Below are 20,495 nucleotides of genomic sequence, written 5' to 3'. Positions count from 1 at the left end.
GGGGAGGGGATAACAGGGGGTCAGTGCAGAAGGTGCTGGGGGGTCAGTGCAGGAGGGACGGGGGGTGACGGTGCCAGGGGAGCAGGGGCAGGAGCGGTCCCATAGGGGGTGCTAGGGGGGCCCCTGGGGGAAGGTGCCGGCCGGGGCGGGCCCGGGGGGGCAGTGGGGAGGGGCCCCGGGGGGCGGGGCGGAGTGAGCAGGGGGGCCGGGAGGGGTCCCCGGGAGGGGGCAGAGGCAGTGCGGGGGGGCCGGGGCGGGGTCTCTGTACCTGCGGCGCTGCCCGGCCTCTGCCGTGCGGGCGCTGAGGGCCGGGCCCGCCCCGCCGGCCGGCGCCGTAGGGCCCCCGTTCGGGCTCCGGGACCCGCCAGCGCCGCCTCCCTCCCCCCACCCCAGCTCGGGCCGGGGCCGGGCCCGGACTCGGAGCCGCCGGGAGCAGCGAGTCCGGCAGCTGTAGCCTAGAGCGTCTCTCGCTGGGAGGACCCGAGCGGGAGGCGATGCGGCCGCTAGGGGGCGCTGGGGACACGTGGCTCCGGTCCTCTGGCGGGGGGCGGGGCTCCGAAGGGAGGCGGGGAGGGGGCGGGACCTTGGAGTGAGCAGGGGGAGGAGCTTAGCTGCGGGGGGGGGGACATAGGGCTTCTGCGTGTGGGAGCTCTGGGACTGGGCAGAGTGAGGGGACTTGGGGCTCAGGGGGCAAGGGAGGGTCTCTGGGACAGGGGAAAGGGGGGGGGCCGGGGGGGGGAGAGGGGGGGGGGGGGCGGGGGCTCTGGGGGCCATGGAAGGGGGGGAGCTGGGGTATTTGGGGGGAAAAGGAGGGGAGCTGATGCTGAGTTAAAAATGTTTGCACCTAAAGAGAGAAAGCAGCTGGAGGAAGGGACAGTGCAGTGTACAAACCCCACCCCACCCCCAGCACACCCAGCTCATGCCACAACAATGTACATACAGCTCACACGCCGGCTCCCCCAACACAGACAAAACCCCATGTGCACTCCCACGCCGTATACACAAAACAGCCAGTACTCCGCGCACACTAACCCCACACCACCCACGCCCATTTCAGACGGATCATCCCTTTCATCTAGCAAACTATACTACCAGTCAAAAACCTCCCTTTATCCCCATGGATTTAGATGCAGTTAAAAGGTGTGTCCCTGTTTTTCCTCGCCATATATCCTGTTTATAGCTTTCAAATACCTACACACTCCAGTAGCTGCCAGTAATGTTGCAATATTAACATAAAAGAATAATTAATATTAATAATAGCTCATCCCCACATACCATGGTAAATGCCTACGGATTAGATAATATTAATTATATGTTTACAATATTCTTCACTTCCTGTACTAAACTGCTGTGTAGTATTGTTGTCTGCTATTAAACAGTTATCAGAAGTGGCTGTATTTTCCATGGATATATAGTGATCTCTGAATTGTGTGGTTTGTAAAATACTGGGGGCTCCTGTGTGATGAAAGATGCTGTAGAAATGCAAGGTGATGCCATGTGTTAAATCCTAATTTGGTACGGTGTTCCCTGTAGTGGCAAAGTGCCCACACCTGGTCCATTACTTTGGCCCAATATTCAAAAAAGTGCTTTTTCCATTTTTTTGGTGGAAAGATTGCACATGGACAGACAGACACACACAACAGATTTCCCAGGGCACTATGTCTTCTCCCCAGCCAATTATCTGCCAAGTACAATATTCCCTGATTCAACTAAAGTAGCAAATGTACACACGCCAGCCAATTGTTGCCCTGTACCTGCCCACAATATCCCCATAACCTCTCAGAATAGAATTCCTGTTGCATGCAGTCTGAATGCATGGGATACAAATAATAATCATAATTAATAATGCTAATGACAACTAATTAAAGGTGGGCTTAACATGTTTTCCCTGACTTATGGACAGGGATAGTTCATGATTGAACTATCATTGAATATGATTGACATGGGGTTTTGTCAGGGTTGGGGGGGGGGATAGCTCAGTGGTTTGAGCATTGGCCTGCTAAACCTAGGGTTGTGAGCTCAATCCTTGAGTGAGCCATTTAGGGATATGGGGCAAAAATCTGTGGGATGATTTAAGTGGGGATTGGTCCTGCTTTGAGCAAGGGGTTGGACTAGATGATCTCCTAAGGTCCCTTCCAACCCTGATATTCTGTGATTGTTCTAGCCAACCTATTCTATAACTTGAGAGTTAAATGCTCTTCTGCAGTCAACAGGTGTAACAGAAAAGAATTTAATCCTGACCTCTGAGAGATCATGTGGGTTTATGTTTTAAACAGGTTTTGAACATGACTCAGACAAAATATCCTTGTCCACACCAGTCAGGGGAACTAATGTGAGACTTCTGCTGGCAACAGCAGTGATGGAAATTGCCTGTAGTTGGCATGCTTCTGATCCCCCAGTGACATTCACCCCCGCAGAGAGGGCCGTCTGAAGGCATATGTGCTACATGAGTCTTCAGAGTAGGGCATAATAAATCTGCAAAGCAGCTAATATGGTTCAAGACATACTACAGGGATGGTAGGGGGCTGCTTTGTGAGAGGGACAGTAGGAAGGCATTACTTACCAGGTCTGTACATCTGACCAATTACTTACATCTGTTATTCTTAAAGGTGCCACAGGACTCTCTGTTGCCTGCTAGCTATTTCTGTTTTGTCTATTAGCCTGTAACAATGCTATAGGCAGGAACTGCCTTTTGTGTTTTGTACAGCATTTACCAACAGGGGCCCGGTTGCACTTGGAGCCTCCAGGCTCTTCTGGAGTACAAATAATAACAAACAGCACAGCGCTGTGAAAGGGTTGTGACTAAATGATTATATCTTCAGGGTTGTAGCACAGTTCCCTTAACGTGCTTAGAACACAGACTGGTTCTGTCTAGCGAGGCAGAATTTTTCGCGCTATGGTTGTGTTGTAATGTCTGGTCTTGTAGATGGGAGCTTAGGTGTGATTGAAATGCTTCCTTTTCTGTGTGAATAGACAGAAATGACAGTGAGTGAATGGACAAGGAGAATGTAGAGGAGGCAGCAATTGTACAAATTGTGCGGAAAATACACAGAGAAAGTCAAGAAAGGCCCAGCAGCTCAACGGGACAAAGTCCATAACAGCAAGCAGTCAAGATAAAGCTGACACCAAACCCAAACACAGTAGATTAACTTTCACTGAGTACAAGTTGGTAGAATAGTTCCCTTTAGGACTCTGGTCTAGCTGAATGTGCCTGGGGATTGGAGCTCCTTTTAGAAAGCCATCCTGTGTGAATTGAGAGGGGTAGTATTCTTTGATACACACCTAGAGACTGGCATAGGTCCCTTTTTGTTGTTGTTTTTGACAGGTGGACAGCAAAGGAAATAAAATGCTATAGAACAGGAGTGAACAGATGTGATGACACATATAGGGAACACTCGGGAGATCTCTTCCCGCCTCTGCTACTGACTGGCTGCGTGACCCTGGGCAAGTCACTTCACAGTCAGCAGCATCATTTGAGTTATTTGTGATGCAGTAGTTCTTAGAGCCCCCAGCCCTTCTGCTAGGTGCAGTACAAACCAATAACACAAAGCCAATCTATGCCCCCAAAGACCTTCCAATGTAAAGATGAGACAACAGGTAATACAGCAAACAGAGGGGAACCCAAGGTATCAGTGAGACAATTATGATAAATGTGATTAACAGCAGCGAGGGCTCTCCAGCTGCCTAACCATTGTTCATGTCATTATTTTAGGCATCATAGCAGAAATGATTTTTAAGGAAGGAGTCTCTGCTCCGTGCCTCAGTTTCCCCATCCCCCAAAAGGGGATAATTATCTTGACCTTCTTTCCTGAAGCCTCAAAAGAGTTTGCGATCTGTGTAGCATAATAATCATCACAGAGAGGAAAAGTTACACACCAGTGAAGCGGGGGGAACTGGGCAACAGATGGAGGGAAGCAGAAGATAGAGAGATGTGAGCAGCAGAGGAGCGCCCAGTTCTTTCCCCTGCAGGGTTAACAACAGTCTCCTCTCGCCTCCTCTGCTCGTTTCCCTCCCGGCTCGCTGCCATTGGCTACCTCTGTAGGTTTAAGCTAAAAAGCCCCGTAATTAGGACCCCAGCTGACACCGAGCCAGGTTCCTGGGCAGGCAGATTTAAAAAAAAAAAAAAATCTCCCTGGTGTAGCCTGGGTGTTTTCCTTTCGCTTTGCTGCGCAACCTTTCCAGCCATTCTCCCTCTGCCTGCGGCCCTTTGAAGCAGGTGGAGAACTGGGTGACCAGCCATCCCCGTGTTATGGGGCTTTGTCTTGTATAAGCAACTATCCTCCCCCGCCCTAGGGGAAAAAAAAGTGTCCCGATTTTTCACCCTTGTTTTCTGGTCACCCTAGTTGGGGTGCGACGGGAAAGGGACAGGAATACAAACCTCTTGGCGTCTGGGCGAAGCAGATCTGCGCTCCGGCGCTGGAAGGAGGGGACCCCAGGAAGCGGCAGGTATGTGAACTGTTGCGGACGGTGCTGCTGTGATTCCCGGCAGGCAGGTCCTTTAGGGGTGGCATGCTTAGTGGTGCTGGGACAATTTGTACAGAGGGGGACTGAGAGCCACTGAACCAAACAGAACTTTTTCACTTCCAGCTCACCCCTCTGCCTGTTTCTGAGTGGGACAGGAAACACCACTGCGACTGGCACTGATTATACCCCCTTGCCAGCAGGCAGGCCGAGCACAGAACGGGCAGGGGTGGACAAAACACCCCCCTCCCTGCTCCCCAATAGGTGGTGAAACAACAGGGGCCAGATATTCAACAGAGTTCAGTGCCCACAATGGGGGCCAGGTCTATGTATGTGCAAAGAGCTCAGCTCTGATGTAGGCACTACTCTATTTTCAAAAGAGCCCAGACCGGTGGGCAAATCTGGCTGTAATTGTCACAGCCGGGAGAGGGCATCACTGGGCGCTGAGTGCTTAAAATAGCTCCCCCTTCATCTAGGTGCCTAGGCAGGAAGGAAAATATAGCCCTGGGTGTGAGAGGAATAGCACTGGGTCGGACAAGGCCGTTCCATCTTGCAGGGATTTTGGTATTTTGAACATTTGCTTTCATTGGGAATGAAAACTACAAATTTTGAAATATTCCACCAAAGGGAAGTGAGGCCTGGCTCAAGTCTACCTGGTGGGTTGTCTTGGAGCCTGGGGGTCCTTCTTCCAATCCCGACCACCTCGTGGAATGCAGATCTTGAAAGATCCTGAGCCCAAGACAGTCCACCCCGTGGGCTGCCCCATAGTCACAGCCTAGGTTCCCCGAGGCAGGTTGCCGAGAAGCCAGGTGAGAAAGCAGGGATGTGTCGAAACTTAGTCGAAATCGTTCCCCGTCCATGGAACATTTTGATGAAACAGCAAATGCTGATTTAAAAAAAAAGTTTCATTCCCATTTTTCTGACCAGCATCAGCTGACACCTGCTTGCACGTTGCTATGGATTCGGGGCTGCCAACCTGGATTCTTTCACCCGCACTCAACTCAGTTTAGAAAAGAAAAGAAAAAAGAGGGATGTATCTGCAGATTGCTCAGCACAGCTACTACCCAACCTCTTGTTATAATGAATCACAGGTATCTCCCCTAGGGCTTTTAGTATAGTAGGCAGGTTACAGTAAATAGTGAAAAGTGAGTATAAATCTGTATATTCAGAAGTGGCCTGAGATTTTGGGTACCCAGCTTGAGACACCAATGGTCTGATTCCCAGCGTGCCAGTAACTGCAGCTCCTGCTTAGCACTTCAGCAAATCAGACCCCAGATGCCTCATGTTGGGCAGCCCAAAATGAGTGGACATGTCTGAAAATGCGGGCTGTAGTGAGAATCCAGTATATGTAAGCCCCGTCGTTTTCAGTTTAAACCGATTTTTACCGAATAATTCCCGGGTTTTACAAAAAGTATTATTCATCTTTTTCTGATTTTCACTCTACTTTTGTATCATTCAAATATATAAAAAACAACTTGTTTTATTAGGAAAATACCATACAGGGCATGAAATCTATGTGTTATGATAGTACATTAGGATTAGTCTGTGTGTATATGCAAAGTTGCCTGTTGAAATAAGGTTATGTATTAGTCTAGAACGGGATAGGCAAACTATGGCCCACGGGCCGAATCCGGCCTGTCAGGGCTTTGGATCTGGCCTGTGAGATTGCCACCCTCGTGGCACTGTGGGCCCCGCGCCGCTGCTGGAAGCGGCTGGCACACGTCCCTGCGGCCCCTGAGGGAAGCGGGGGGCAGAGGACTCCGTGTACTGCCCTTGGCTCCAGGCACCGCCCCTGCAGCTCCCATTGGTCAGGAACAGGGAACCGTGGCAGGGACCCGACTTAGCCCTGCTGTGTGCCACTGCCACTCCCACTCCGGAGCCACTCCAGGTAAGCTGAACCCCTCCTACACCCCACACCCCAATCTCCTGAGGCACCCTTCTACACCCCATACTCCTCCTGCGCCCCAACCCCCTGCCCTGAGCCCCTTCCTGCACACTGCACCCCCTCCCACCCCCCACACTCCCTCCCGCACCTCAACCCCCTGCCCCAGCCCAACATTCATGGCCCTGCATGCAATTTCCCCACCCAGATGTGGCCCTCAGGCCAAAAAGTTTTCCCACCCATGGTCTGGAAGATACACACAATAAACAAACAGGCATGCACACAAGCTCTGAAGTGCGTGTGCATCTGAACATACTGACAAATCTCATGTCCACCACGTACACAGTTCAAGCTGTTAGCAGATAACGGTTTTAAGATCTGACACACACTAAAATGGGAAGAAAATGAAAATCTGTATCAGAATACATTTCAGAACACAAGGAAGTATTCGAAAGGTTTTAAAAAACAGGAGAAAAGGATGAAGTTGAGTGTACAGTATGCGCTGGAAATGGTGTGGCCCAATTATTAAATGTAAATATTTATAGGTTATTAGTTCTAAGTCTACAACATAAACTGTTTATCCAAATGCAAAGTTTTATTTGGGGATTAGAGAGCTATTGTTTTCGTAAACTCAGAGGTGGCATTGTGTTTTGAGTTCTGGTTTAGTTCTGCAACAAACCACATTGATGAATAGAATTCAAAACATGAATCTACTGGATACTTTTCCCCCTGTCTTTCCATACACCAAAATAAACCCAAATATTTACCCAGAAAAAATTAATATTTTTGCACTGATTTTCACCTGTTTTTGTTCTTGTGATAACAAACATTGATAAATGCCCAGGAAAAATTAAATCACATAAAAACTGGAATTGAAGGGCCCTAAGATTATGGTGTGCACAGAAAGAGAGTGATGAAAGACGAAGGTAAATCCTTATCACTTTAGTCTTAAACTGCATTTGGAACCAAGGAAGGAGTAGGTTACATTGAGCGTGACTTGAAAGTTAACGTTATGGTCTTGGCATAAGAGAGATGGAAGGTAGCATTCGTGGCCCATGGGGAGCTAATGTAGGAAAGCAAGATACAATTTCACATTCAGTTACTGCCTTTCATCTGAGGATCTCAAAGCACTTCACAAAGGTTCATGTAACTATTGTTGTGCCCATTTTACAGCTAGGAAAACAGACTCCAAAGGGGGAAGTTCCCAGGGTCACACAGCAGGTCAGAGCCAGGAACAGACCTTAGGAGGCCGTCCTCACCATTTTGGGTTCCAAGCACTAAGGGCAAATTCAGGCCTGGTGTAAGCAGGAGAAACTCAACGGTGGAGCTGCACCTACTCACAGCAGCTCTGAATTGGGGACCTCACTGTTGAAAAGCCCCGTGAGGAGTGTGTGTGGAGACAACAAGGTACTCTCCCAAGGGATCCCATGAGCCGCCCAGCACCTCAAGTTCATGGCTAATCTAGTCTGCAAAGGAATAAGCCTGCCAGCAAAGAGAACGACCTTGCACCAGAGGAGTGAGCCGGACAAGGTCATTAAATCCTCTTTCGCATGGATGAGCAAGCACCAAGGCCAGTGATTAATGGGGCTGCCTTCAGAGCGGGTAGGGGACAGGACAGGAGAGAGCCAAGGACCTGGGGAAGGAAGGACTGAGCCAACAAACTAAGGAGGGGGAAGGAGCTGAAAAGAAACAAAGGAGATGAACCTGTGGGAGCTGCCCGGCTCCGCCTAGGGAGGTGCTAGTTATTGTCATTCCCTGCTAATTGTGGGGAATTGTTCACAACTCAGCTGGCAGCTGGCCAGATTGATTAGTCACATAAAACCCAAACACAGGGTAGGACTCCAGGGGCTGGATTAATCTCCAGCCTAACCCTCCCTGACCGCCTTACTCCAGCCAGGGATACCACCCGGTTATTCCTCTCTAAGCACCATTTACCGCTCTGATGGAAGGTCCCATCCTGCCAGCCCTGAAGTCCGAGGTCTGTACTGCCCAGGCAGCGTCAATGCCAGCTCCTCTTATGTTACCTTCACCCCTGATCTGGATCATGGTGGCCAGGGTGCAGAGCCTGGGGAGTTTGCTATCTGGAAGGCCCTGGTTGGAAATCAAGGAGAAAAGCTGTTCCTGAAACTCTACGGAATTGTTATTTGTGTTTCAGAAGCACCTAGAGGACCCAATCAAGATCAAGCCCCGTTGTGCTAAACACTGTAAAGAAACATAGTAAGGCACAGACCCTGTGCAAAGCTTCTAGACAAGACAGACAAAACGTGTGAAAAAGGAAGCATTATCACCATTTTACAAATAGGAAAACAGAAGCACAGAGGATGGCCCTGATCCTCTAGGCCAGGGAGACTCAAGACCTTGGTGGTTCAGGAGCTAAATTAGTGATCATCATTACCCAAAAGAGCCACAGTCGTGTGAATTCAGGGTTTCATTTATTAGCTATACACATGCATATATATTAGTCTCACAGCAAAATGACTGACCAAGTATTCTATAATTGGTTAAGAACATAGTAAAAGCATCCTGACTGGTTAATAATTAAAATCACACGTTTTAATATCACATGCTGCAGAGAGCCGCAGGAGACACATTAAAGAGCCACTTGCAGCTCCCGAGCCGCAGTCTGAGTATCTCTGCTCTAGGTATTTAGGTGCCCTTAACATTTTCAAAACTGCCGCTCAGCTATCGCCTAACCCCGTAGGTGCCCAAATCCCCTAAACCCCTGCTGGACAGCATTCACAAAGCGCTGACGCTGCCCTGCAGCAAACCAGCCATTTGGACCCCTGGAAGTCCTGAAGCAGGATTCTCAAACCAGGCAAGTATCAGAGGGGTAGCCGTGTTAGTCAAACACGGCAACTTCAAACCAGGCAAGGGAATTCCTATCTTGCTGGGGGGCTTGATCCTCTAGGTGTGCACTGAACCCACCTACGACGTGCTACCTGTCAGACCCCACAGCCACAATGGAAGTACTGGATGCAGGCCACCGGTAGGACAGCACATGCAAAAGAGAGTTGGTGGCAGAGGGAAAGAAGGACAAATAGGAGAGGTACTGAGTGTGAGCCGAGTGGAAGGAGGCACCAATCTCTGGTCCAACAGCTCGGGGCACCAAGTTAGCCATTTAGGCTTCCAAATCCCGCTCCTCTCCCCAGCATTTCACTTCTGGCTACCATAGGCAGCTCCCCACTCAGCTTGTGGGCTTCTGAGGATCCCTTGCTTAGGTGCCTAATTCTGCCCTAGGGCTGCCACCGCCAAGATGCAAAAAAACCCCAAAAAGCAGCCACTGGCCACCGTACCACCACCAAAAAAGGCCCTAGTGCCGCTGGTGAGCTTGGGGTCCATCCTGCTTCCCAGAGCCCTCAAGGGAGTCCCCCTACCTATTCTCCCCATACATTGTATGGGGAGCTTGGGCACCGAGGGCTGAGACCACTAGGCAGCATGGCACCTAGGGGCCAGGCTAGGTGTTGCAATGCTGAACAGAAAATCTGGGCCAAAGTGGTTTGCCCAAGGTCACGCAGCAGGTCAGTGGCAGGAATAGAGTCCAGATCTCCTCAATCCCAGCCCAGGGAAAGGCTTCTGTCCTCTGAGGCTCATGCACCGGAGATGGAGCTCTGAAGTGCAAAGCTCTCCCTTGCTGGCATTGCAACACCAGTGCCATCACGTAGAGACGCCAGCCCAGCCAGTCGGGGGTGCCATTTGGTCGACAAAATGCATAGATTGGTCAGGCAAGTTTGTATCTTTTCCCTCTTTTTTCCCCAGCGGTAATTGTGGTCTCTCTGGCGGAACCACAGATCTCCCTTCCCTCCTCCAAGTTTGCAGTGAATTCTAGAGCCTGCCACTTGCTGCTCCCTTCCTGGGCTGGGTGCTGGGAACAAGCAATCAGTCCTTTTTGTTTTTTCCTCCTGTTAATCGGCCAATCTGCTAAGTTAATTATTGACCCAGGCACCCAACAGAGAAACCTGAGCTCCCTGTGCTAATTACCTCGGAGGAGCGGTCTCAGGCCTGGAGAGGCGTGTGGATGAGACTCAGAAAAAGAGCCGTTAACTCATTAAAACCAAGAATTCCAAAAAGCTGCACCGATGACTGGATTTAAAAGCCCCAGTGCACCCCTTGAGATCTCCGTACAATGCTCGCTCTGTTCTAAAGTTACTTTCCTGACCCTAGGCACACATGGAGCGCTCAGAATTCCAGGCTCTTCTGAATGGAGTCACAACAGAGGGGTGGGGAGATCTATTTCACATGCCTTCTGTAAGACTGATCCTACCTTGCAGATGATATTTCTGTGCCTTAGAAAGGTGCAGGTTATCCTGGGATGTGGGAGACAGGGTAGGGGAGCATGTTGCAGACACACACATTGGAGTGCGATGTATGTTGGAGTAGCATCTGTATTGCGGAAGGGAGTGTGTTGCACCTGGGGTTGTGGGATAGTGTAGCAAAGGGGCAGGCTGAAATGGCATTGGTACACATTGGTCACAAGACAGATGCCAAAGGGATGTTGCAGAAGGGGATAGAGAACAAGATAAGAACAGCCATACTGGGTCATACCAATGGCCCATTTAGCCCAGTATTCTGTTGTCCAACAATGGCCAATGCCAGGTGCTTCAAAGAGAATGATCAGAACAGACCATCATCGAGGGATCCATTCCCTGTTGTCCACTCCCAGCCTCTGGCAGTCAGAGGCTAAGGACACCCAGAGCATGGGATTGCATCCCTGGTCACCTTGACTAATAGCCACTGATGGACCGATCCTCCATGAACTTAGCTAATTCTTTTTTGAACGCCGTTATCATTCCGGCCTTCACAACATCCCCTAGCAACAAGTTCCACGGGTTGACTGTTTATTGGATAGCTTGTTGGAAATGTCCTGGGAGCACAGAGACGTGTGCATGCTGGAGAGGGGTATACGTCGGGAGTATAGACGGGTCTGCCCAATGCAGAGGGGTGCACATGGAGAACGCGTTGGGATTGTGGGGTGCTGCAGAGGTACATATGTGCAACTCGAGTTCACTGGAGTTGGGAGCAGAGTGTGCTGGCTTTGAAAGTTACAGTGTGACTCCGGTCTATTAGCCAAGTAAAGGGAGTTAAGATGGTCCCTGACACAAAGCATAAGTTACAGCAGCTTAGACGCCTTCTCTGACTTGGGCCTGATGAATGAACTGATGCCGGTGAGACTTCTCACAGCAGCTCCCTTTGTCTGTCCAGCTCTGGACTCTCACCCAGTGGTGTGACTGGCTTGATGCAGCGTGGATCAAGGAACGCCTTACAACCCCCATGTGCTGCAATCTGTGTCATATGGCTCGTAAATTCCTCTGCTCGTTCCCCCGGGCAGAGCTGCTGATCAGTCATGGCTCTGCAAACCCACCACCTCTGCTCTTCCTCAGTGTCAGCCCCGGTCTCCCGGGTTTCTCTCTGCTCAGCGCTAGGACAGGAAAGCCAGCCGCAGAGCGTCGGCCTCTGGGAAGGCATCCAAGGAACTGCAGGAGTTGAACAAGCCATCGCATTGACATCTTGGCTTTGTTTTGGAAACGGAAGTGCGGAAGGAAGCCAGCGGTGGAACAGAGACGCAGGGGGGGATGGGATTGGTTTCCACAGTGTAACCATTAGCCAGGAGAGGTGCCCGGTGTCCGCTGGGTGAGGTGGCTGCTTGGGCTAGAGGGAAGGATGATTAATAACAGATCTGTGGGGGGCTCACAGGGAAAAATAATTGTTTTCCACTGAACTGGAATAGACAGATTAAAGCTGCTTCCTGCTGCTGCACGGAGTGACAGGATGCTAAATCATGGGATAACTATGGGAGCATAGGGCTCTCACCAGCTGGGGAACTCTCCCCTACCTGGCCTATACGCACCACAGAGCCAGAGTCCATTCCAGCTGGGTACAGAAATCCAATTCAGGTTCCCTCCCACCTCAGGGGCCTCTCTCAGGGTCTGTCTGACTGTCACAGCTGCCTTTTAATTCCTTCCAGCCATGGCTCTGCATGGAATCCAGGCCCCCCTGCTTTTCAAAGCAACATGCGCCCTTCCAGGGTCATTAGTTGAGCCAGAGAGTTCCTGTTATCTCCAGCTAACTTTCCAAGGTCTCTCTGAATAATCCTTCCTTCAGCTGAAAAACTCCCGTTTCTTTTTTGCCTTTCACTAAAGGCTCTTGAGACATGTGAAGTTAAGTATGCCAACGCATTGCTTTGCCTGCTACTGAAATGCAGCTACCTCTGGGGTGGAACTGCTCATCCCCCCCAGTAAAGACGGAAGGTCCTGTGCTTTCTTTTGATGCCATATGTATATACAGTAAGCTCCATATCAGTTCTGTAAGGCAGTAAACGTACATCACTAAGCACACATTATACAGGTTCTACATAGCCACTCAAGTGTTCTGTATGGGTCAAGGCACCAGACCAATTCTGCAATGCTACCAGGCACTATATAGGTTCTGTATGGGAAAAGAATCCAGGCACCATGTAGGTAAATGTCCCATGTAGACCCCACAAGAGTTCTGGTTCCAAATCGGTTTTGTTTGACCAGTTGGGCCTGGTCTGAATAGAGGCACCATAACAAGACTTCAGATCCCACCTGAAAGCCCTCCAAGCAGCACACGCAGAGGCACCAGCCTGCCCCATTAACAGTCCTATCCCCTCTCACTTTAGTTTTGTTTCAGTTCTCGCTTCCTGCTGATGTCCCTGCCGAGCCCTACATGGCCTCGGAGAGACAAACTTCCCTGCAGTGGGACACTCACTGGCCTCACACCCACCTCCTCTTCGGACAGTGACTCCGGCTGCGCCCTGGAAGAGTACCTGGAACGCGCAGCAGACGCTGCCCCAGCAGAGGTAGGCAGGATTCCTTCTTCGGCCCAGCCGTAGCTACTGCTTTTCCTCTGACCCGTGTCCTGCGAGATGGTATCGGGGGCTGAGACTTGCCCCTAGAATCTGAGCATGGGCTACTGCACATGCTGAGGAGGCCACCTTTGCTGTGCCTCCCTCAATGAAGCATGTCCCTTCTCTGTTGCGCCCACCTCCTGTCCCCGCTGGGACGCTGTTGTCACTGCATCTGGGAGCTATCATGTCACTTACCCCACAATCAGCTCTGCCACTACTGTGCCCCCCCCCATTCTATTCCTGTGCAAGCCCTACGTGGCTCACGCCCAGCGGCGGGCAAGAGGGGAGAGGGCTGCGATTGGTCCTGTTTAAACCTCCCATTGCCTCACGGCGTCGCTCGATTGGCTTCCCTGGAGTGACCCCCCAGATCCCGACAGAGCACGGCTAGGGCTATGTTAGTGGGGTGCAGTCTCGCTGGGCTTCTTTAGGGGCTTGCGACAGTGGGCACCTGCAAATACAAGGTGGGGGATAGTGCTGATGGGGACTATGCCAACTGCTCTCCGACAGCCCTGCCAAGGCGTTTATTTCAGGCCCGGGTTTCTCCAGCAAGCAGGCCGCTAACATGAAAGAAACAAAACTTCCAGACACAGCCTGAGACAATCCAACTCCCTTTATCTGGGACCCAGCTCAGGTCCACGGCAGGCCCAGATCTGCATTCTCCTTTCACCTGTGAGAGATTAACCCAGCAATGGAGCTCTAATAGCCTTGTTGCCACTTAAAGCAGGCCAAAGAATGAACCTCAGGCTTGCTTAGGAGCACGAGTCCCATGCTGCTTTGCAGCTAAGCTAATTTTTTTTTTTTTTTAAACTAAGCAATAACTTTAGACCAGTGGCTCTCAACCGCTCCAGACGACTGTGGTGCCTTTTCAGGAGTCTGATTTGTCTTGCCTACCCCCAAGTTTCACCTCACTTAAAAACTACTTGCTTACAAAACCAGACAAAGGTGGCTAAACACACTAGTACTGAAACATTGCCGACAGTCTCATTTTTACCATATCATTATAAAATCAATCAATTGGAATGTAAATATTGTACTTACATTTCAGGGCACAGCATAGAGAGCAGCATAAACAAGTCATTGTATGAAATTTTAGTTTGTACTGAGTTCGCTAGTGCTTTTTATGTAGCCTGTTGTAAAATGAGGCAAGTATCTAGATTAGTTGCTGTATCCCCTGGAAGACCTCTGCGTACCCCAGGTTAAGAACCGTTGCTTTAGAAAACTGCTGCAGCAGATAGCGTAGGAACAGTAACCACAAAATGTGTTCAGACAGTAGAACACAACGTTCCTACCAAAAAAGGAACAAACGAACGATCTCTAATCAGATCTGGTTGAGGCAGCTGGAAAGGACAAGGGGACAGGGAACTTAGAAAAGAACCTAAGTAGACATATACACCAAAAGAGGGAAATAGAGAAGGATTGGAATGATAAACAATATGAGGTAAGGGTATAATTAGCCTAAGAAATCATAGGGGAAGTACAAGCATCTGCAGAGTGGATGCAGGTTATCAGCAACCGTCTGCAGCTGTTGGTAACTGTCGGCCTCGCTGGGTTTGTGCTGTCTTTACTAACTGTTAAATCAATGTGTCCACTCGGAGCTGATCTATCCAAGGCTGGTTATTGAGCTAATCCGGACTCGAGAGAGCCCCTCTCACTAAACGGATCATCACCGTTAACATTTGTATCGATTATTGGGGATCAATTATTGACGAATTATTAATCCTTGATTTGTCAGTATTAACACCCTGGAAATCTTTTCACGTCTCTCCTGTGTGAATTCCCCAGGTATCTTCGTGCTTCGAGGTTCCCTCAGCGGACAGGGTGCCTGCTGCCACCAGGAGCCAGCTCCGCATCAAATCTCTCCTTCAGCAGCTGCCCCCGCAGGACTGCAATGTAAGATGGGCCGTGACTTTCCCATGGGGATTGTTTGTGCTGGCTATGGCTCGTGCATCCATCACTCTGCAGCATGAGCCAATCTCGTTCTTCCACACCCCATAGGCTTTGCCACCCTCTGCTACTCCAGCCTGAACTCCCTCCCCCTTATCATCCTATGCACCTCCATCCTGTCCTGGAGCAACCCATTACTTCTGTCCTCCCACTCCAAAGACAACTTTGATGCTTCTCAATCCTGCTTTGCAGCCTCTCCCCCCCGCCCCCCAGTATTCCAGTTCTGTGCTCCCCCATATTCCCCAGTATTCCAGTTCTGTGCTCCCCCATATTCTGCTCTGCCAATGCCTCTTATCCCTGGCCTGCTGCTGCCCCTGCTCTTCGCAGTCCTGGCTCTCTTGAGCAGAAGCCAGTGATGCCAAATTCTGCATTGGCTCTGCAATGTGGGCACGTGCCCATGGCAGCCAAAGCTGTGACCTCTCCAACCAGGGCTGGTTCGAGGGACAGGGGAGCATGTCATCACTCTGGCCCCCAAACTTCCCAACTGCTGTGCCGCTTGGCTTAGTTCCTCCACTCCTGATTGGCCAGCCAGCCTTTTGGCTTTTTAAAAATTGTTATTTTTTGCTCGGTCACATGGGCTCCCGACTCCAACCAAACTCCTAGCACTTGTGCCTACGCTCCAATGCGATGCCCATCGCCACAGCATCCAAGCACTTCTTCCACATTTGAGCACCGGGTTGCAGGGGTGAAACCCCCAATGCTCCTGCTGCTGTGATGCCATCTTCTGGTTCCTTTCCAGGACAGGTACTGCCCTGGCCTTGGGGAGGAGGAGAGGAGACAACTGCAAGCATTCAGTGCCCGTCGCAGGCAGGAGTCACTGGGGCAGGGATTTGCATGCCTTGTGCCCTCTGCCCACCTTTGTGAAAAGGTAAGACGTTGCCATGCCCATTCCAACCTCCTTTGTTTCCAGGACATGCCAGGCTGTAGCCTGGGGCCCATCAGCACCCGCAGCTATGCCCCTTTCCCCTTTGACTGGCCAGCTCACAGGTCCCGGGACGATTCTCAGGGCTGATGATATCCATTTGCCTTGCAGTGCGGCAGGAGGTTGAACACAGGGGACCTGGGGGTTTTTGCATCCAGGCTGGGGGACCGGTCCTGCTGGCATCCCTCCTGCTTTGTCTGCCACTCGTGCCACCAGCCTCTGGTTGACCTGATCTACTTCCACCAGGACGGGAAGCTCTACTGCGGCCGACACCACGCGGAGTTCTTCCGGCCACGCTGCGCCACATGCGATCAGGTAGGCACACAAGCAACTGCGCAGGCACCGGGGGCTGAGTGTGACTGTGTCCCACTTCGAAGTCACCGGAACTGCTATGCCACGCTAGGCCTCGGCTCCATTTAGTCCGGTGTCCCCGCCATACTGCACCAGCCCATTGGTCCATCTACTCCTGCATCCTGGCTCCAGCCAATGACGCTCAGAGAAAGCTGAAGATGCCCAGTTGTACAATGCTGTCCATGGTGTGTACAGAGGCAGTGGGGGTTCCTACCTGACCCTTGCAACAACCCACTTATGCCCTGAAGCATGAAGTTTGATCATCCCCATTTTAGCATCAGAAATAAGCTCAAATCCCCCAAAATTTGCAGGAGGAGGGGTTACAACCCAGATCCAAATGCTACCAGCTTCAGGGCTCCATCTCCACCTTTGGTGTCCAGCTGAGGTCTCCCTTGTGCCTTCTCTCGCCAGCTGATCTTCACAGACGAGTGCACAGAGGCCGAGGGCAGGCGCTGGCACATGGAGCACTTCTGCTGCCTGGAGTGCGACCTGCCTCTTGGGGGGCAGAGGTATGTCATGAAGGGCGGCAGACCCTGCTGCTGCAGCTGCTTCGAGAGCCTCTACGCGGAGCTCTGCCAGGCCTGCGGCGAGCTCATCGGTAGGTAGCAGGCAAACCGTTCATAGCTCTGAGCTCGGAGATCACACCAGGCATCGGGGGGGTGTGTGTGGGGGGGTGCAGAGTAGGCTGAAGGGTTCTGCGGGCGGCTCAGAGCAGCCAGAGTTCCAGGGCGGAGGGATTAGAATGAATGGGAGGCAATGGGCCTGGGATGGCCCAGCTGAGGCCTCACTGGGAGAGGACGGGCACCACCTTGAGCAAAAGCCTCCTATCCTTCTAATGGCTCTGTGTGGGCTGTCGCTCACTGTGCTGTGCCTCAGGTGTCGACAGCGAGCAGGCCACTCACCAAGGCCGGCACTGGCATGCCCGGGCCTCTTGCTTCTGCTGCAGCCTCTGCCAGAAACCGCTGCTAGGACAGCCGGTCACGGCCCATCGCAGCCTCCTCTACTGCTCCGAGGCCTGCAGCTTGGAGAAGGCAGCGGCGTCCTCCACAGCCTCGGACTCGTCCGACTCCGCCTTCGTCTCGGCTCCGTCTCCCGACTCGACGCCCGTCTCCAGGGCCAGCAGCGAGGGCGGCAGGAATGCCCCTCCGGCTCCAACAATGGGTGGCGATTCCTGTCAACAGAGGGCAGAGGCGGAGGGTACAGTCACATGCGATCCCCTTTCAAAAGCGGGGAGGGGGGGAAATTAGGGGCAAGGAGAACTTTGATCCCGAAATGCCAGGACAGGGAATCCACAGAATTTTCCCTTAGCAGCTAGAGGCCAGGGCATGTCCTCCTGCCAGCACATAGTGTCAGGGCTGGCTTGAGTGTAGGATCATTCTCCTCTTGCTCACATCAGTGAAGTCACTGGGAGGTTGCATGATCAGCAGGATCAGAATCAGGCCCATAAGCTCTACCACGACAGACCAGCCTGTCGGACCTCGGGAACATCTCCAGCAATGGCCAACAGCTGATACCACAGGGTAAGACATAGGGTGGGGAAAATTCTGCCCTGATTTATGCAGCTCCATCGGCTTCCATGTACATGTCAAGGCAGAACTCGGCTTGGGCTCCAGCATTGTACGTCAGTTGTCATCAAGCAGGGGTGGGGGGCATGGTGGTGAGAGGCACATTCAGATCCTTTTATTTCATCTTCTCCCCTCTTTCAGAGATGGAGGACTCCCCTGATCAAGCCTCCACGCGCCCCGCATTCAGAAGCCAGGATGGCCACGGGACAGCATTTAAGGAGAGGAGTAAGGGAACTCCCTGTCCCAGTGCGCTGGCACAAGCAGCTGCCGCTCCCCCGGGGCAGGAACGATCCTCCACCACCCTGCCCAGTGAACTGGGTCTGAATGGACCTGGGGCCTTGGGCGACCAGCTCCCTGGGAGGCTCAGGCCTCAGCCAGGCGGTGGAGCCCTGCACTTTAGAATTGGTTCATCCACCGACCCCAGTATGGCTGCACGACAGAGCCCGGGCCCATCGCTCACGGACGCCCGCCCACCGGACGTCATGGAGGAAGAAGATTCCTGGTGCCCGACCTGCTCTTCCTCCTCGGACTCAGACTCGGAGCAGGAGGGCTTCTTCTTTGGGAAACCGATCCCGAAGGCTGAGCCGGCCCTCCCTGGCAGGGAACGGAGTGGCCTTGGGAGGGCGGCAGGAAGGAGCAAGCACTTGGCTAGGCTGCGAGGAAGCCGCAAACACTGCAGCATTTCCTAGCAGGGGGAAGGCTGGGCAAAGAGCAAGGGCTCCCCAGGCAGCATGGAAAGGACAGAAAGGGGGTGGACGGCGGGAGGAAGAACTTGTTACTTAGCCAAGTGTATTTAACCAGAGGGTCCCCCCCAGCAGACAAGCCAGGGGACGAGAAGTAGCCCCATGATGAAGAACAAGTACAGCAAGCCGGGGAGGGGAAGGCAGACAGCCCTTAGGGGACACAGACATCCCCTCTCTTACCTCACACCCAGACATGGGAAAAGACAAACCAGCCAGCTCTGTTTGTTTTCCAGAGCCCCTTGTACTGTGAAACTCAGGGCGGGGTTGTTTACACAGCAAGGCTGCCTACAATCCAAATCTTTCCACTGCCCCATCGTAGGTTTTCGCAAGCACTGGAGAGCTCAGAGGGGCAGGACATAGGCGGCAGAGTTTGGCTGCTCCGCCAAAGGGGAACTTTTGCTCTCAGGACCTCTGTGCTGAGAATCTCGTTCAGACTGGGGGTGGCCTGGCCCCTTTTGCCAGCCCACCGGGACCGATCAAAGATGGACACCGGATCCTTCAGCTCAGGGTCGAGTGCAGCTTTCTCACCCGCAGTGAAAGCTCTGAAGGAGGATGACTGGACTTTGGAGAGAGAAGGAGGGTTTTGAAATCCCAGAACCAAACTGTAAGCAGCGAAACACCCCCAGGGCGGGGGTGGAGAAGGGCAGACTGTGAATGTGCCGGGGGATTCCAGAGATCAGTTCCTAAGCTTCACCAATAAAGCTCAACACAGACCTGAAAGGGGCTGGTGTGTGGATAAGAGAAGCAGGTCCCGGGTGGGACATGCTCTGCCACCTGCCTGACTGCTTCCTGCACGAGGAAGAAGGAAAGGGCCTCAGTGCATTACAGGGCATCCAGCAGGGGCGGCTCCAGGCACCAGTGCAGCAAGCGTGTGCCTGGGGCGGCAAGCCGCGGGGGGTGGCCTGCCGGTCACCGTGAGGGCGGCAGTCAGGCTGCCTTTGGCGGCGTGCCTGCGGGAGGTCCGCCGGTCCCGTGGCTGTGGCGGCAATTCGGCAGCGGGTACGCCAAAGGCGCGGGACCGGCGGACCTCCCACAGGCACGCCGCCGAATCTGCGTTACCAGCCGAACCTCCTGCCTGCGTGCCGCCGAAAGCCGCTTGACTGCTGTGCTTGTGGCAGCAAAATAGAGCCGCCCCCGCATCCAGTCGCTGCCCAAAGCAAAGGGGCTTCCCTTCCACTCAGGGTCTGTCTACATTACAGCTGCGGTAGTGGGCTGCAGCTGTAGCACCGGAGTGTAGACGCTTCCCACAATCGCGGAAGGAATTTTTTCCATTGATGCAGTTAATGCACTTCCCCGAGAGGCGATAGCTACCTCGATGGAAGAATCCTTCCGTTGGCCTGCCTGCGTCTATCCAGGGGGTTGAGTCGGCCTAAATTTTAGACGTGGACCAGATCTAAGCCATTGGCATGGAATATGCTGGCGGGACAGAGGGGATGGGAGTGCTGCGGGGCTGATGTAAGGAGCCCAGGTATGGACGAGCAGGGGAGCTGCAAGTCAGGAGCGAGGTGCATCAGCAGAGCTGGGAAGGGAGTCCAGGATTGCAAACACAGAGGAGCGGAGCTGCCGCGGGACTGAGGATTAAGCTGGCCTAGGGCCATATTTTTTAGAAGAGTCCAGCTCTCATTTAGGCAGAAAATTAAGTGGAGAGATTTCCCGAGGAGCCCAGCACACTGGGTGCTGAGGGCTTGAAAATAATCCAGCCCTTAGCTCCTTTAAAAATCCCACCTTCTGTAGCTACCTGCATCACACCTTGCGCCAAGCA

The 20,495-nt window shown here is 52.4% G+C and overlaps 2 protein-coding genes across 5 annotated transcripts in view; one reads left to right on the top strand and one right to left on the bottom strand.

Annotated features, from left to right (window-relative positions):
• FRS3 (fibroblast growth factor receptor substrate 3) overlaps positions 1-397 on the bottom strand; it is a 15,699-nt gene extending 15,302 nt beyond the window's left edge. For both annotated transcript variants that reach the window (XM_034767341.1, XM_034767342.1), the window contains exon 1: positions 269-397. The gene's annotated coding sequence lies outside the window, so the exon portion shown is untranslated. The remainder of the gene's footprint in view (positions 1-268) is intronic.
• A 3,632-nt stretch (positions 398-4,029) lies between these two features.
• Positions 4,030-19,453, top strand: PRICKLE4 (prickle planar cell polarity protein 4). Of its 3 annotated transcripts, none has more exons than XM_034767339.1 (8): positions 4,030-4,446; positions 12,992-13,160; positions 14,991-15,098; positions 15,892-16,020; positions 16,186-16,389; positions 16,737-17,023; positions 17,372-17,622; positions 18,132-19,453. In XM_034767339.1, the coding sequence occupies exons 2-8, from the start codon at positions 13,008-13,010 to the stop codon at positions 18,677-18,679; spliced, it is 1,680 nt and encodes a 559-aa protein (XP_034623230.1). In that variant the 5' UTR covers positions 4,030-4,446; positions 12,992-13,007; the 3' UTR covers positions 18,680-19,453. The 3 variants fall into 3 exon arrangements, with proteins under 3 accessions (XP_034623230.1, XP_034623229.1, XP_034623231.1); XM_034767338.1 differs by having other exon boundaries at positions 12,981-13,160; XM_034767340.1 differs by having other exon boundaries at positions 4,037-4,446; positions 12,981-13,160; positions 16,837-17,023; positions 17,302-17,622.
• The last annotated feature ends 1,042 nt before the right edge of the window (positions 19,454-20,495 follow it).

The sequence above is a fragment of the Trachemys scripta genome, chromosome 4, assembly GCF_013100865.1.
Source record: "Trachemys scripta elegans isolate TJP31775 chromosome 4, CAS_Tse_1.0, whole genome shotgun sequence".
In the NCBI taxonomy this organism is placed as follows: domain Eukaryota; kingdom Metazoa; phylum Chordata; order Testudines; family Emydidae; genus Trachemys; species Trachemys scripta.
The sequence above is the reverse complement of the archived record's forward strand: the minus strand, read 5'-3'. Positions and strand labels throughout refer to the sequence as shown.